A 16386-nucleotide genomic window follows, 5' to 3' on the forward strand; every position below is an offset into this window, starting at 1 on the left:
ATGTGTGTATAGCAAACACATGCTCCAAAGAATGTGTTCTCATATAGGAAGAGACAAATATTTTAAGGGGCATCCTATGTTAATTATTTTACAGCTAATATTATCAACATGGGTCTGTTTGTTGGAAAGCATGAAACCTTATAATGGAGAGTAGGATTTCTAGTTATGGGCTATGTCCTGGTACATTTATTCAAGTGGTTGTTGAGTATATTTATAATTTACAGCAGGGCGTTTCTTAGTTTTGTCTTTGGCATACTTTAAGCTCCTGACAGAGTGTATGCTTTTTGTTGAAGTCTAATCTTTGAGCATCTTTCAAGGATTTTGACCAAGCTCTCTCGGTATTCCCACAATTTGGTGTACCTAAGAAGGGTGAGACCAAACTTGAATAAAGATGCATTTTACGTGTTTATGTGACTCATTTTGGTTTGTGTTGTTTTGTTCTGAATACAGGTGAATATCTGTCTGCTTTAGGAAGAGGATAGTTTTCCTGTATGAAGCATGGTAGATGTGAGATTGCAGTTGCTCCTGAAGTGAAATTCTGTAGTTTTCTTATCTGGCTAAATGTGTGAGATTTATTGTTAGTCCCTCTCCATACAAACCTTCCCCTGTACCAACAGTGATATACGGGCTTGAGTGGTCCCCCTGGCACATCTACACCTGAAGCTGCTCCCTAAGTTGGATGTCCTTGGCACAGCTGGGTTTGTGTTGTTTTTCTTTAAAAAGCACACATAGAAAACCAGAGCTAGAGCCATTTGTGTGTTTGTTTTAAATTGAATGAAATAGCCGGAAACTACCTTATGAAACAAGTAATGCATGTAGTTACTTTGATAGATTTCAGAGAATAAAGAAATGCCTACAGAAAAAAATAAAGGGGACACAACAGTACAGTAGTCTCTTGACCTGTATCAGTGCTGCTGGGAGAGCAGGGATGAATATTCATTTTGGCTCTGCCTTGGGAGGTGTAAGGGTCCTCGCCCAGACAGGCCAGGCAGGCAGCTTCTCCAGTTTTCCCATCCAGTATTATCTCAAATCCTTTGAAGCTTCCTTATCAATGTTGTCTCACCCTTTCTGCATAGTTCTGTAAGAGCTTTTTATCATTTCCTGGGCCAGGCTGTATTATAAAACCAGTTAGAGAAACAGTGCTGCTGTTGTTATTGAAATAATTGCCTCTCGCGTTTTCCCTAGCCTGTCAGAACATGCACTCAGCTCTTTTTCATAGATTGTGGCACACAAATTCCTGTAATGCACTGCTAATGGGGATCTCAAAGCAAATTATGTTATGATTAAAGCCAGTGTACAAATGAGATTGTTCTTCTGAGAAGTTCAGACCAATTGCCCACACTTCTAGTCATAAGAGTACATTCAGTATATATGAAGTCTGAATGCCAGTCTTGGCATTACCAGAAGAGTTCAATGGTGTCTTTAGCTCATGCTACATTTCTTTCTGGAGGAAGAAATAAAATTTTGATAATGTACTCAATACTTTGGTGGTTACAGAGGAATTTCCTTACAATCCAATCTGATGAAACCAGTGTGCTTTAATGGAAAATGGTAATAGCTTTTGACACTTTTATCTGAACTTTTAATGTCGTATTTAATTCAGCTATGCTTTGCTTGCTTGAGCCTTCCCACAGGGAATTAAATGCAAATGGAAGGCCTGGCTAATTAATGGTAGGTATCAGTTGTCAGGACTTCATTTCTGAGGTATTTGATGTCAACCTGCTTTCTACTGAAGAGAAGGCTTGGCTTTGAAAGGAAGAGAGTCAGGGTCCTGATCCAGTATATGAACCACTGAGGTGGAGTAGGTGCTGCTGATGGGAGTCAGAATGGATTTGGTTTTTGTTACGTAGTTCAGAGGAATATTCTCAATAAAGTAAATAATATCAGTAGCTTGGGAACAGATAGTCTATGTTTCCACTATACAAAAAAGAAGTCTTTCAAAATGGTGTTTAAGGATTGTTTATTTTGGTCTAGTCTACCTTCTTGACTGCCAATTTAAAATAGATAATTTAGATAAATGTGTTTTTATGAGGACTCTATAAAAAAAGTGAGTGAAGACTAGATGCTCTGAGATAGAAAATGTGCTGTTAAATATAAAAGAAGTTTTAAATATCATTATCCAGTCAGATAACAACAGGAAATGCAGCTTCTGGGTTTTGTGGGGGTTTTTTGCATGTTTGGGGTTTTGGTTTGCTTGTTTGTTTTGTGTTTTGTTCTGTTTGGAGGTTTGTTGGTTTTGTTTGTTGATTGTTTGGGTTTTAGGGCTTTTTTTGAGAAAACAATGGTTCAGGCCTGAAAAGTGAGATGAAAAGTCAGTCATGCTGGTGCCACAATTCATTTAGTGTTGTCAGAAACCAGTAGTTGTAATGGTTGTTTCAAAGTAATGCCATTCTTTTGAAAATTCCAAATGAAAGAGAAGTATTTTTGCATTAGTTATCATATTTTTAGTGTCAAACCTTTATTCTGAGGAGGACAGCAAAATCTTCCTTAGATCTAAAAGTAACATTGAGTGTACGTTTGTCCAGTGAACTGAAAATGCAAAGGAACAGTGAGTGTGCCTTGGAGCATCTGTCATGCTACAGAAAATAGAAATTTAAACTTTTTTGGATCTTTTGGCCTTCCTTTTGGTATTACACTTTTCTAGACAAACAATTGTATTTTAGGTTGAGTGACTCTACTCCTTCAACCTTCTGGGAATAGCACAGTGCATTTACTGGATACTTTTGACAGTGTTCCTTGAAGATGTTGCAAATGTACATGACTGCTAATTTATTTATGTCTGTGTCATTGTGTTTCCAGCTAGGATTTTTCTTTGGAAAAGCATGAGGAGGGAGAATACCATGTGACAACAATCATTTATGCTTTCAATGTTGGTTTAATCAAATATTATTTTGTATATTACCCACACCTGCTGATTTAGAATAATCCATTGCTTTTCCAGAAATGAGCATGTCAGTGCAAAATATAAGTTTAGTTTTCTGTACTAAATTCTGCTTTGGGGACTGAGCCCCCAGAGGGCAATTAAGTGTCTGTGAAAACCTTCATGGAATATTGAATTTCATATTGAAATCTATGTGGCTAAGCACTTTGCTTTGATACATATTCCTCTTTGATGTTGTGGTGGGGGTTTTTGGTATGTTTTTGTGTGGTTTTTTGGGTTTTGTGTGGTTTTTGTGTTGGGGTTTTTTTGCAATGGTGAAATTCCCATTCAGAAACACTAAATTAATAAAGGACTGCAAGATCTAAATAGAATTTAAAATACTGCTAGTTCAAACCCTTATGCTGAGATTTGAATGCACAAAATACATTTTGGGTATTGGACGTGTTATACCTATGTCTTCCTTTTATTGAATTTTTTTGAAGGATATAACTTCCTGATAAGTAGAGGCCAAGTATGTAGATTTATTTTTTTTTCAAATTTAATTTGTTTCTCAAAGATTATTTTCTGATCTGAAGAAGGTCAATTCCTCCTTCTTCATCAGCTCTGCGGTTTTGCCTTGTCTTCCAATCTCCCTGTGTGTCTAGCTGGCTTCTGCCACTCTCAGTTATACAGAAAATTCTTTCTCTGCAATTGCCCGTCAGGTTGTAATGAAATAGCTTTGATAATAGACTATTTCGATTTCCTATCAGGCTTCATTGTCCTTGGTCGTCATGTGTTATCACTGGCTTTCTTTTTGTGCTGTGCTTCCTTGGGTCTGCCTTTCTTTTCCCCTCCCTCCTTTTTGCACTGTGGTCCAGCAGGGAGGCCTCTGCCAGCTCTGAGTTCTTGTCAGTGAGGAGTGAGGCAGAGGGCTCAGATCTGTGCTCTCAGTCCCCCTCAAGGCTGACTGCAGAGCTCTCTGGCAGTCCCAGCCCCAGAGCCAGGAATGAACAGGAATGGACAAAGCAATTCTTGCCTATCAGATATAAGGAATAAACCGTTTTGCTGACTCGTCACTTCTTGCTCTTACAGACCATGAAGAAACAAATTCTGTAGTTGTTAGGCATGTCTAATCAGAGTCGAATCAGGGAGGCATGGAAATGTTGGTAAGAAGAGGTAGTAGTACAGTTGCTTGGGAATACTTATGTGTGACATAAGGACTTAGGGGAGAATGCAGACACTGGGAACCTTGGGTCTGGAATTTTGTAGTGTCGAGTTAATTATTTTGTACCCATAGGGTAGCATGTCAAACTACATGGAGGACCCACAGTTAACTTTTTTACTCAGGAGAGCATATGGGCTGTTTTGGGTTTTCTTTCTTTCCAAGAAACTTCATGTGAGTCAGTGTCTCCATGGTCTGCTTTTCCAGCAAGACAATTTTTCCTTAGCATTGGAGTGTCTTTCAGTTCTTCAGCTTTACAGTTTAGTCTGCTATACAACCTGAAGTAAAATGCATATACTGTATGAAAAAATTACGCAGTCTAGAAAAATACCCAAATCTTCTAAAGCAATCTGGTAGAGCTATGCTGATATTCTCCCTCCTTGCCTCCCCCTCTTTTTAAGGTTTTTTAAAATCAGAATAAATAGGAACTTTATTAGAATCTTGACAAATTCTCATGCAAATATGTTTTTGAGATGTGCTGATTTAATCTGTTTTGACAGTGGAAGAGATTCTGAGGTTTGATTGTCTCCATCTTCAATGAGGGAAAGAAAGAAGTTGGAGAACTACATTTTTCCAATACTGTTATTCTGGTGTACAGTCCAGTAATGAAAAGATTTAAAATGTTCTATGACATGCAAATAACTGTGAAGATCCCCAAGATGGTAATAAAAAGGAATTTTCATCTTTGATATTTGTTTCATCCCTCTTTTTAAGGGCTCCCTCTTGATTTTGGTTAAAGAAAGAGGTGGGTGAAGAAGGCTGGCACGGCCAGGGAAACTTCTGAAACTTCTGACAGAGCTGGAGGTGCAATAATGAAAGTCTTGGAAGTTACCAGGTGGTGTTACAAGTGCTACATAAAAACAGATGTAGTTTCAATTCTCAATGTTACCTTTTTATTTTATTTAGTTAGGGCTGGGTGTGCTTGTGAGTACAAGAGGCAGTAAGATGGTGGCAGTGGTGATGAGGCAGGCGCTGCTGTGAGTGCTGCCCAGCTGCTGGGTGAATCCTCATCTGCTTTCCAAAAGATTTGGTGGCTACTTTGGTCACAGTCTTGTGCAGTCTAGAAAATTACATCGTATTAACCTTGATGCACATGCAATCTATATGCATTAAAAGAGTCATTTTGAGGGTAAACTGTGCTACCCTTTGCTTCCCACTGAAGAAATGCTCACCAGAGATAGCAAAAATGTCCAAGCTTCTGTTGCCATTTCTCCCCTGATACAATACAAGGATGTCCTTGTCCTTCCGGTGACGTTGCCCTCAGCTCAGTGTGCTGGCTCTTGGCTCCAGCTGGAGGGTGGCTCAGTGTGCTGTGAGGGAGCCCGAAGGAAGCAAAGCCGTGCATAAGCTGCTGCGTCTCTTAGGCTCCTTCCTAACCCCCCTGGTCATGGGTAACAGGAACTTGAACGTCACGCACTTTTGTAAATTAATCTGCAATGCTTTATCTTTTTCTTTCCTCTTTTATTCCATGTTTGTGTTTTTCCTAATTTTGGCATTCTTCAAATGTATTTCCTGTCCTTAAAGGTGGAGAAAGCTAAGTTAACGCTGCATATTTGTCACCCATGTTGGCCTTTCTCCCCTGCCTCCAACGTGTGCGCTATGTCTCCTTTTGCCAACCGTGATATAAATTAGCAAAATGTAGCTCTAGAGAATACATCAGATGCAGAGAGTCAAATGTGATATGAGAATTGATGAAAGACCCATTTATATGCTCAACAGCAGCCTTTTCCTGTGGTTATTTTCAGCATCAGCTCAGGAAATGTGCTTGTGGAGCTCTGTGGCACAGTGATATTCCAACTGCATTCTAATGTAATAGTATCTGTAAAACAGTAAGATTTTTGGGTTGCACAAATAAATGTCTAAAGAAAGTGACCAAAATATAAACTTGTTTTTTTTATTTAAATGCCAACAGTGCTATTAATATGCCACACTTACCCAACATTTCTATTTGACCTAGTTAAAGATGTTTTAATGATTAGATTTACAAAAGTGTGCAGCTATGTTGTTTCAATGCACTAGACAAAATTTAGGTAAAGAAATGCTGGTTTAATTTTAGATGCTAGAATCCAATAAGTTTCATATAGAAACATAAGGTTTATACAAGTTTTAATTTTTCTTTAAGATATCTTTGTGCTTATGAAAAACTGTTCTACTCAAGCAGAAGACTAAAGAAATACTTAATATGCATACAAATAAATGAAGGTAGATTTTACCAAACCTACCATTTTGAAAGTTACAATCTGAGCCTTATGGCTCAGTGATTTCAACTGCTCAGAGTTCACTTGGGTTTTTTGTTGCTTTTTTCCTAGTGGTGTTTGTGGAGGTGGGCTGTTCTGTACAGATTTTTAGATGAGCTGAACAAGTTTATGAAGCATGTCTGAATCTCATTCTTCTAATTTGTTCAAAAGATTAGAGGAAGAGATCACATGGGTCTAATCTTGCAAGCAGCTCAGTTAGTCTTTACTCTTAGTCTGTGTTACTCTTGACCAAACTATTTCATCCTCTCTTTTCTGACATACTGTCCAGGAAGCTGCATCAGCTCCCATGCATGCAGAGAGTTGTGTGTTTAGGAGCTAAGCCACTCCATTTCTGTTCCAGATCTAGGTCACTACCTTTTGAGTAATCTATTACTAAGCTTTCTTTTGTCATCTTCTCAATATCTGCTATGTAAAAAAACCTGAGTGCAATAGGATGTGCGTTATTTTTAAATTGAGTGAGCAACTGTTTGAAGAGAGATATTGGAGCCCTGATTCAGGAACAGTCATGCAAAAATCATAGAAGTAATGCTGAGTCAATACAGAAGATACTGGGTAGGGCCTTGCATTGACTCTGATTATAGGGAACAGACATTGAAATGTCATGGTAGTTCAGGCAGGGTAAGGTCAATTTTATTTGAAATGGGTATTAATAGGAAGTTTTGTTGTCACTTGGTCTGAGTTTTCCCTTTCCTATTTGATAAGTTTGTTTTGGTATTTTTTGTCACAATTATAGTATAGTTTTCCAGAAGTCTATTTTCTGTGTGCTAGAGTTCTGTTGTGGTTTTTCCTTTTTTTGTGTGACAGGAAAACGAAGTGTTGTTTTTCTTCTGATCTTGCTGTCATTTCCCAATCTACTTCATTCCACTAGGGTCTGTTTTGTAAATTGAGAGAAGTTAGAATGAGTGCCATATTTTTTTGGCCCTTTTTTATATTGTTTTTGCCAGGAGCTTCTTCCAAAGTCTTGCCCATGAGCATTGCAGCTCTCCCTTAATTCTTAACAAGAATTCATGATAGGGGAAGGCAAAAAGCTCTAAATTCTGCTCTAAATCTCTGTAAGGAGATAATTTGAGAGCTGTTCACACCTTTTTTAAACTGTGCTTTCTAAAGTCATGCTGCAAAGTATGCTCATGAGTGTAAATTCTCTTTACCTACCCTGGGAGAGAGGTAATCCCTCACAGCTTTTGTTGGTGACAGAAAACAACAATGCAGGGACCCCTTTCCCTTTTATATGATTCCAGCCAAGGGTTTAAATCCCTAGATTTTGCCACAGTATTTCACTTTCCAGAACCAGTGCTCAAGACTGTCCTACTGTATCCTCCTGGATCATATTTTACTACATTGGCATCATCTCCTTTTGGCACCTTTGCTGGAATGGGTAAGATAAATACAGCTCCTGGTGTAGGCTGTGTTTCACTCTCATTTTTTGCTTCATGGTCCAGTATGTCCAAAGGAGAATGGAAAAGAAGGGGGACATAAAGAGGACAATGAGGGAGGGGATTTTTTAGCTCTAATGGTAGACAGTCGTTGTTAAGAAGATCTGAAGTTCAGGTGACAGTTGGGAATTTACGATGGGCTATGTTCTGGGTGCATCTAGAGTGATCTTAAATTCATCTTCATGCTTTCTAGACCGGTTTGCAAAAGGAAATGTGCTGGTGTTGGCTTCTTCAGGCTGCTTGTGGATGGGAGGTATTGCAGCAAAATGTAGCTCATCTAGAAAGTGCAGTAATTGATGCCTTTACTAATCTTGCTGATCACTAATCTCTTTATGTATTTTTTTAAACATTCCGTAGAAACCCACTTTTGATCTTAGTTAGTATTCATGATAATTTGTCAATTTGAGTGTCTGTCCTGCTTCTTCATGATGTCAGCTGTGCCACACTGTTCAGGAGCTGAGCTGTCCCACTGTGAGCACCAGTTTTCTTGCAGACTTTTAAACTGACACTTCTTTCTTATCCATTTCTTTTTTGATGTGGCTTTGCTGTGGTGACTGTAGAAACATCTGAAGCATGCATGTGTGTTTATGTTGAACTTTCCAGGGAACTGAGGAATTGTCAACAAACGGTCTCACTGAAGATGACTTCGGTGAGCATGGGAGGCTGCCTGTGACGAGCCATTCTTGGGTGCCTCTGGCCTCAGGAGTTCATGTTTGCAAATCACAGCTAAATAAGGAGATAATTTGAGATCTGTTTGCACCTTTTTTTAAACCATTCTTTTTAAAATTGTGCCATGGAAATATGGGCATGACTGTATCGATCATAGTGTGCCTGAAGTAGGGTGACTGACAGAATGGATTACTTAACAAATTTTGTACCTTTATTTTAATGTGAAGCTCATATGACAAATGTGCGCTTTTTTCTTGCTTTTTTTTTTCCTTAGAGTGTGAGTCAGCTGTATTTTTCTTTCATCTCCTTGAAGAAAGTAGTATGAGCTGTCTTGACCTGAGGATAAGAAATGCTAGACTGAATGCTGCTGGCTACAAACGCTGGGATAACTTGGTTCAAGCAAGTCAGGTGCAGAAGTGTGCAATGTGCTCAGCCAAGTGTAGAAGGAGCTGCTAATGGCATGATCTAATAGGCTAAATGCAGTTGCAGCTCTCGCAGTGTTTGTGATGTCCTCCTTGCCCAGAAGTCTCAGGTGTAACCAGTGAGTGCCAGAGGTAAGGACTGGGACAAAGACAATAGTTCTTGGTGTTTCTCCTGGCAAGAGCAAACTCCTGGCATTCCCACATGGCCTCTCTCAGCAGCCAGCCCATTGTCCAGGAGCCAGCAGACAGCTTTCAAAGTGCAAGTGGCTCTGAATGAAAATCCATTTCAAATAGATTGTATTGAGCTTTTCTTTCGGTAGTGTATTTCTGCCATTGAGTATCCTGGCTTTCTGTAAAAAAATACATTAATGAGTGCATACAGTACATATGATACTGTTTAAAATAATTCTACTTCAATTCTTGAAGTCTTTAAATTGAAATTTGAAAAAGGAACCTGGAGTGCACAAAATATTTTCAATTGTAGTTGCTCAGCTGGATGCTAGCTGTTTCTGTTTTCTAGCTGTGATTCTTGAGGAGTGTTTATATTTGTAATTGAATCCTTTAAATTCCCTAACTAGCCAGGAGAGAATATAGCACAGCAGTTCTAAGCGATGCAGGTAGTCATGGATTCATCAGTTCAGTTTGTTTGGACCTTGTTTTGTGCTGCTTTTTATTTTAAAGACTTTATTTTAATGATTGTTTTATTCCTTGCCATGCCACCTGTGGAAGGATGGCTTGCAGAAGGAACTAATGAATCTCACAGGCATGATCTAGTTAGGCAGTCTTAAAAAATATAAAGAAAAAGAAGATCAAAATCAACTGTCATGTTCCTTGGGATCACACCAATAAAAATTCATGTCTGGTTGCCTTTTTTTCTTTTTACTAGTTGTAATAATAATAATAACTTACTAATATCATTGACTTCTTACTGAAGAATGTTAATGCTATTGTGTAAAATCATATTTGAGAGGGCACCTTGCTATCTTGCCCTCTTACTGTGAAAAGGTGCCATTTTTGGCAGGGAAGTTGAAGCCCAAGCAGGTTGGCTGCAATAAGGCAACCAGTCTCCAGTGCTGGCAGCCACATCAGCACTGCAAGAGACGCAGCAGCATCCACCAGCCTTTCTCACACTGTCCACTACACCTAGAGGAGAGAGATGTGATCTCACCTTCAGCTTTTTACATCTGTGAGTCTGTCATCAAACCAGAGAGGTGACTGATGCTGTAGAAATAATTCAGAGAGGTAATCCCCCTGGCCTGGGTTGCATTTCATCTTCATTTGCTGTTTCATGGTCCAGTGTGCCTGAAGGAGAAATGAAAAGCAGGGGGACATGAAAACAACAAAAAGGGATGGGATATTTTAGCTGTAATGGTGAACAGCCACTGTTGTTCAGAGAATCTGAAGTTCAAATAAGAGGTGAATATAAAGCTCCAGTTAAGCTCCAGGTGCATCTAGAGTGATCTGAAATTCATCTTTATGCTTTCTAGACTGGTTTGCAAAAGGAAATGTGCTAGTGTTGACTTCTTCAGGCTTGCTGTGGATGGGAGTTATTGCAGCAAAATGTAACTCATTCAGAAAGTGCAGTAATTGATGCCTTTACTAATCTTGCTGATCACTAATTTCTTTATGTATTTTCTTAAACCTTCCATAGAAGCTCACTCATGATCTTGGCATCCTTTATTATCTCAGTGCTTTGCCAAGTATGGTTGCTTCCTAGAACTGATTTTCTTTTTCCAAAAACCTGCAGTAATTAAATAATAAAGACAGTGGACTGTCTTTAAAAAGAAGCATTAAGAAAAAGCAGAAGAAATTCACTAAACAAAACAAAAGGGTTATTAACCAAGTATTAATTTTACTTCTGCTTTGAAGGAGCACCTTCTGTTGTTTGGGCACCAAATCAGGGAATTACTTCCTAAGTTGTTTTTGGACATTAATTCGAGCTCTATGTTTACAGTCCTTCCTTGAAAGGGATTCTGAATTTAGATAGGACCAAACAGAAAAGGTTCCATAGAACATTTTATTTCTTTAGGTCTTTCACTGTTGCATTTTCCCAGAAGTGTACAACTAGGGTTCATGGGGGGAATCAGTGAGGCATGCTTACAGCTACTGGGAGTATGATGGGCCATGAGAAAAATAATGTTATATCAGCTATTGCCTTCACAGAGAACCAGTGCACTTCTAGGTCTTAAAAAGCCAGCAGGTGAATGTGCCTTAATTACTAAAATTGATTGCAGGGAATGGTGATGTTAAAAATTGAAAATGGATAAGCACTAATAATAGTTGCTTGCTCTCTGGGGGAGAAATGAGGTGCAAGCAGCTGTGAAAAGATTGTGAAATGCTGTAATGAAACAAGAAGGATTTGAGATGAAATATTATAATGGGGCTTGTTTAGTTGCTCTCTGAAGTTGTGGTGTGTATTTTTTAGTTGAATGGGAACTTCAGTTTGTATAATTCTGCCTGTATGCTGAAAGCTTGCTTTAAAAATAAATAAACAAACAAACATAAACACCCACAAAAAACATGCAAAAAAATATTGGAAGAAGAGACAGAAGGATAAAGCAGAGGATACTGGAGACCCCTTTTAGAACAATAAAAGGATGAGAAATTAAGAGTGTAGCAGAGTGTTGTGTTCATTGAGCATTCCTACGTATTTTTATTACTTACTGAAAGTAGGAAAAAGATCTAAAAATAATGAAGATCGCAAGGAAATGTGTGTAAAGCAGTAGTGTGGATGAATCTATTTTAGCAAATACTTTGGAGCTGTGGAAACTAGCTTTAGTAGTTATGGTGATGCTAACACTTGAAGTCATTCCAATATACTATAAAATACTTAATGTTGGAGCATTTCATGGCAGAGAATCTTTCTGAATGATTTCAGTCAACCATAAAATACTATTTGCCTTCTAAAGGAGTTGAAAACAGAGACTGAAATATTAATTGTGACTTCAGGTTATAGTGCCCTATGCAGGGTCCAAATCAACAGTGTCTGAAAGTGAAGCCACAGGTGCATTTGAAGTTTCTATAAGACAAAATATTCTGAACTAGTCTTGGTCATCTCTTTAAGACAATAAATGGTTTTTATGCCGATTCCCAGTGGTAATAGTCTGATGGCAATTTTTGACAGTTTATCTTGCTCTATGTATGTCTTACTAGGACCAGCATGTTTTATCTCGTTAGTGTTTTACTATTGCAATAGGAAAATACAGCACAACATATATGCATCATCCCATAAGCCGTTCATTCCAAGGCAATCTAATGGTTCCTTCATTTTATGTGTCAAATAAAAAAGCCCCACATCTATATTTAGATATGTTGCTCACGAGATACAGCAAGATGTTCTTACTCAGTGCACAGCACAGTGAGTTGGCAGGGCTGGTGTTTCACATGACTGATAATGCAGAAGTTTCTATTGGTATTGCTGTGGGTAGGACAAAGAATCGCGATGAAGAGGGAACAAGATAGAGACAGTTCACAGTATCCCCAAAATACCTATCAGAAGAGCCACTTAAAATAAGCCTTACTGCATGCTTGTGGTATTTTGGAGAAGGGGGATTAATGTGTTAGAAAAGACTTTATTTAAAGATTTATTACTATTTCCAAAGGCAGCTAAAATGCAAGAGATTTCACTTTATCCAGAGATAACTTAAAGAGAACCACACATACAGTTGTGTTATAGGTGACTTCAGAGGTAAAAGTACAGAAAAGAGTAATCAGTAAATACAAACCTGCTTTCTGTTTCACCAGAAAAGGCGTAGCATTTACCATGAAAGGTTAAGGTGTGATGTGTGAAGGGAATTGCGTGTTATTCAGCACGTGGCTGATAAACACAAATGAACGCAGTAACTCTGTCCCCATTTTCTATGAGGAAGAGGACACAACTGCAGATACTACCAGGAAGGTATCTACTCCTGGCTTCAGTATTACATCCTGTCCCTGAACTGATAGCTTGTTTTGGCTGAGGGTGAACTGACTCTCAATCATTAATCATCTAATCATCCAATGTGTTTTTTCTTTAAAAAGCAAAGAAAAGAAGGGGAAAAATATTAAAAATATCACAAAAAACCCTCAACAAGATGTATCGTGGAAGAATCGGAGGGCTGTGAACTGAGCAAATACAGGATAAAAGTGGTACTCTCAGCTATCATAGCTCCCTTTACGTGAATAGTAGGTGCATAAGCACCATGAAGGCCAGAAAAGGAGCCTAGTGCTTAGTACTTGTGATATATAGGAAGAAGAAAAAACTTATACAGTGAGTGGCTGTCATTTGTGGACACTTATTACACATCCTAAATTATCACTAGTAAATTATTAAAATTTTGAAGTAGTCTTTTTATTTTTTACTGAAACTTTCTATTAGATAAACTGATTAATCTTATGTTTAGAAGAAGCTTCACACAACGCATGCCAGCTAGTTTGTTCCTCATCCTTCAGTGGTGAGGGGATTGTGTTTGTGCAAGTAAAATATAGAATACCTGGAAGCATTCTGGCTGCTGACTTCCAAAAGGGTGGATTTTCTAAAGCTCCTAAGTTTTGGCACAGCTGCTCTGAAAAGTTTAAATGGAAAATGACAACAAAATCTGGGAGTGGGCATCCAGTAGAATATGCTGAGGAAAAAGAACAGTGATGTCACAGGTGTGAAAACAATGTTTTCTTGATGAGAAGGAATCTCAGTTAAAGGAAATTACAACAGGAATTAAAACAGCATTAAGGCTAGGAAAAAGGGCAATAAAATATCTAGTAGCAAAAATAGACATTAATGAATAATGGACTAAAAAGTGTATTCCTCTGACCAGTGTGGTCAGAGACAAAGCACTTAATATATTTTGTAGTGGGGAAAAACATTCCCTTGATCAGAGATAGATTCAGTGACAGACATGGATGGCAAAGCTGAGTAATTTAGTAAAGGAAGAAGCAGCAGTAATTTCTCTTGCAGGTTTTGACTAAAGCTGGGGCATATATCTACTTCATGTCATGCTACTGGTGTAATAAAGATGTTTGTCATAATAAAAGAATGTGAGGTGACATCTGCTAAAATAAATATTTTCAGCTGACTGTGACTTATAGGAACTAGACAAGGAGTTTTCTGAATTGCTGAAGTTAATGAATAACTGTAGAAACCTTAATTTCCTGCTAGAGTGATTCTGGGGAAATCTCCAGTAAAAAGCTGTCTTTTTTGCCTTCCTGAAACGCCTGGAGACTCCATGGGAACTGTCCCTGGCATACACCATATGCTCTTGACATCAGCACTCATCTCTCTGGTGGCTGCTGTCTTCCTGCACAAAGCTGATAATTTCCAAACCCAAGTAAAGGGGTGTCTCTCTGCACCTAGGCTGCTGCAGTCTTGGCTCAGGACCTTGTTGAATTCAGTGATGAGCTTACAGGCGTCTTCCTCCTCCCCCCCCCCATTCAGTTCTGGGAGACAGTAGCTGCTTGGGAGTTTCCCAAGTCCTTCCTGTGTTGTCATAATAGAATCAAGTTATTTTAATCTTCTCTATGTCTTCATGCCTGACCAAGGTCTGTCCACAGGCCAGCTAATCTTTATCTCCAAATATATTTCTATTTGTGATCAGCATTTTTGTGTTAGTTTGTTTTTAACTCTATCTTGAGCATTGAGTAATAAACACTTGGCTGTAGCAGAATCCCTTTTCTTGAATGCTGGTCATTCTTGCTGAGGGTGCCCTCAGTCCCACTGTTTCACTGACAAACCTGTTTAACAGTGCCAGTTCCAATACTGAACCTGAGCCCTGATGAATACTTCTGCTTTTCAGATTGCTGGCAGAAACCTTCAGTGGGATCCATGGTGACAGGTTTTCTTTCTGGCAGCTATCACAGATAGAGGTGGCAAGTCTGAATAGTTACCCTCCATCCCTGCTTTCCTCTGATTCAAAGCAAGGAGAAAAACAGTCATAACTATTCCTTCCCTTGGGAGCAGAGAGCCAGGTACATGGAGAAGTGTGTAGCCCTGGCAGTTGTTGGCTGTGCAAAATTAGGTGTTGGCTGCAGCAGCTTGTGGACAAGGCTTCCTAGATTTGCTTTTTGTTTTGCAGGATAGCTAATCAATTTTGGCTCATGTCAAAAATCTGTAGCATCCCAACATCATTTTTGCAGACCTTGAACACAGATTATGTGATTCTTAGATAGCTTTAGTGTAATTGGAGATTATTAGATATTTTTAAGGATTAAAAGTAGGAGTCCAGAGATTTGCTGTGTTTCCATGTAACCTTTCAAAAACTTAAGGTTGTTTCCTCTAGTCTGTTTTCCTATTTGTCTTTCCTTACCCCCTTTTTTATTTTCTTCTAGAACTGCATTTCTTAAATCTCTACTGAAGCTGTCAAGGCTAGTTAGAGGAAGGAGATTGTGTGCCTGTCTCATGCAATTCCTGTATTGCAAATATGGCTGAAGCTAATAAAAAGAGACCTCTATAATGATCATACAGCAGCAGAACAAGGTTATGTTTTATAGTTTTGACAGCTATCCAAAAGGTGTCTGTTTCTGAGGGATGGGTGTTCTTAACAGAAAAAGATTCTGCTTTCCTGCTTTCAAGAATTGTTGGACAGAATGGTTATGATATTGACGTCACTGATGCAGTTGTTTAGCATATGCATTGAGAAACAGTCTCGTATGTATGCATCTAGAATTTCACACAGAAAGCTCCAGTGTGAGTACCATATCTGGAACAAGACCTGCTGCCGTGAGATAGAGGATAGCAAAATGGATATGATCTTTCTTTATCCTGGCACACAGTACAAATGTTGCTCTATACATGTGCATAGCAATAAGGGTATAGATTTATCAGACTTTATTGTTAGGCAAACTCTGATGGACACAAAACATATAAATACTCCAAAGGTACTGTGGCTTTTGCTTGCTGTTAATGAGCATTGTATTAATACTAGCATAAATAAAATGATGCAGAGTTACAAGTCCACTGTGGAAAAGCCTCAAACTGTTGTAGTCTTCAGACTACCCACTACTATTTTCAGGGTCTCTGATACCAAGTAGGTCACTTATTGTGGGTTAAAACAGAGAGCTCTTTATACAAATGAAGTATGATGTATATATTTTAATATTAGGTCCTTAGAAGAACATCATGATCATCCCAACGTGGTAATGGGAGATCTTCAGTCAGATGAAGAAGATATCATGAACAGTTCTGATGAAGATGATGACACAAATTCTGATTCCAGCAAAGGGGAAACTGATCTTCAAGAAGACAAACAGGTATCTTTTTATCTTTATCTTCTGAAGTTATTCCTCACTTTTGCAGTATTTCATAAGTTGTAACCTGTTGGGATATTTTCAAATGTAAACCATCTGTTGCCTGTTGAGATCTGACCTTCTTTTACCTTCTGTGAGTGCTAGCTTGGAGTGATTTTCCTTATTTTAATCTTATTTCTTCTTCAAATGAGAAGCAGGAAGACAGTGTTAAGTACTCTGAATTAAATAAAGTTATGAGGGTCCTGTCTCTCCCTCTGGGGGTACCCATGGTCTTACTTTCTCAGTCCTGGACACCCTGTAATCA

General features: G+C 38.6%; 1 protein-coding gene across 1 annotated transcript in view; it reads left to right on the top strand.

Moving 5' to 3' along the window:
• LOC131592566 (FYVE, RhoGEF and PH domain-containing protein 6-like) overlaps positions 1–16386 on the top strand; it is a 72155-nt gene that overhangs the window by 13250 nt on the left and 42519 nt on the right. The window contains exon 3 of the mRNA XM_058864125.1: positions 15938–16085. Within this exon, the coding sequence (XP_058720108.1) occupies positions 15938–16085 (148 nt within the window). The remainder of the gene's footprint in view (positions 1–15937; positions 16086–16386) is intronic.

This window comes from Poecile atricapillus, chromosome Z, assembly GCF_030490865.1.
Source record: "Poecile atricapillus isolate bPoeAtr1 chromosome Z, bPoeAtr1.hap1, whole genome shotgun sequence".
Classification (NCBI taxonomy): domain Eukaryota; kingdom Metazoa; phylum Chordata; class Aves; order Passeriformes; family Paridae; genus Poecile; species Poecile atricapillus.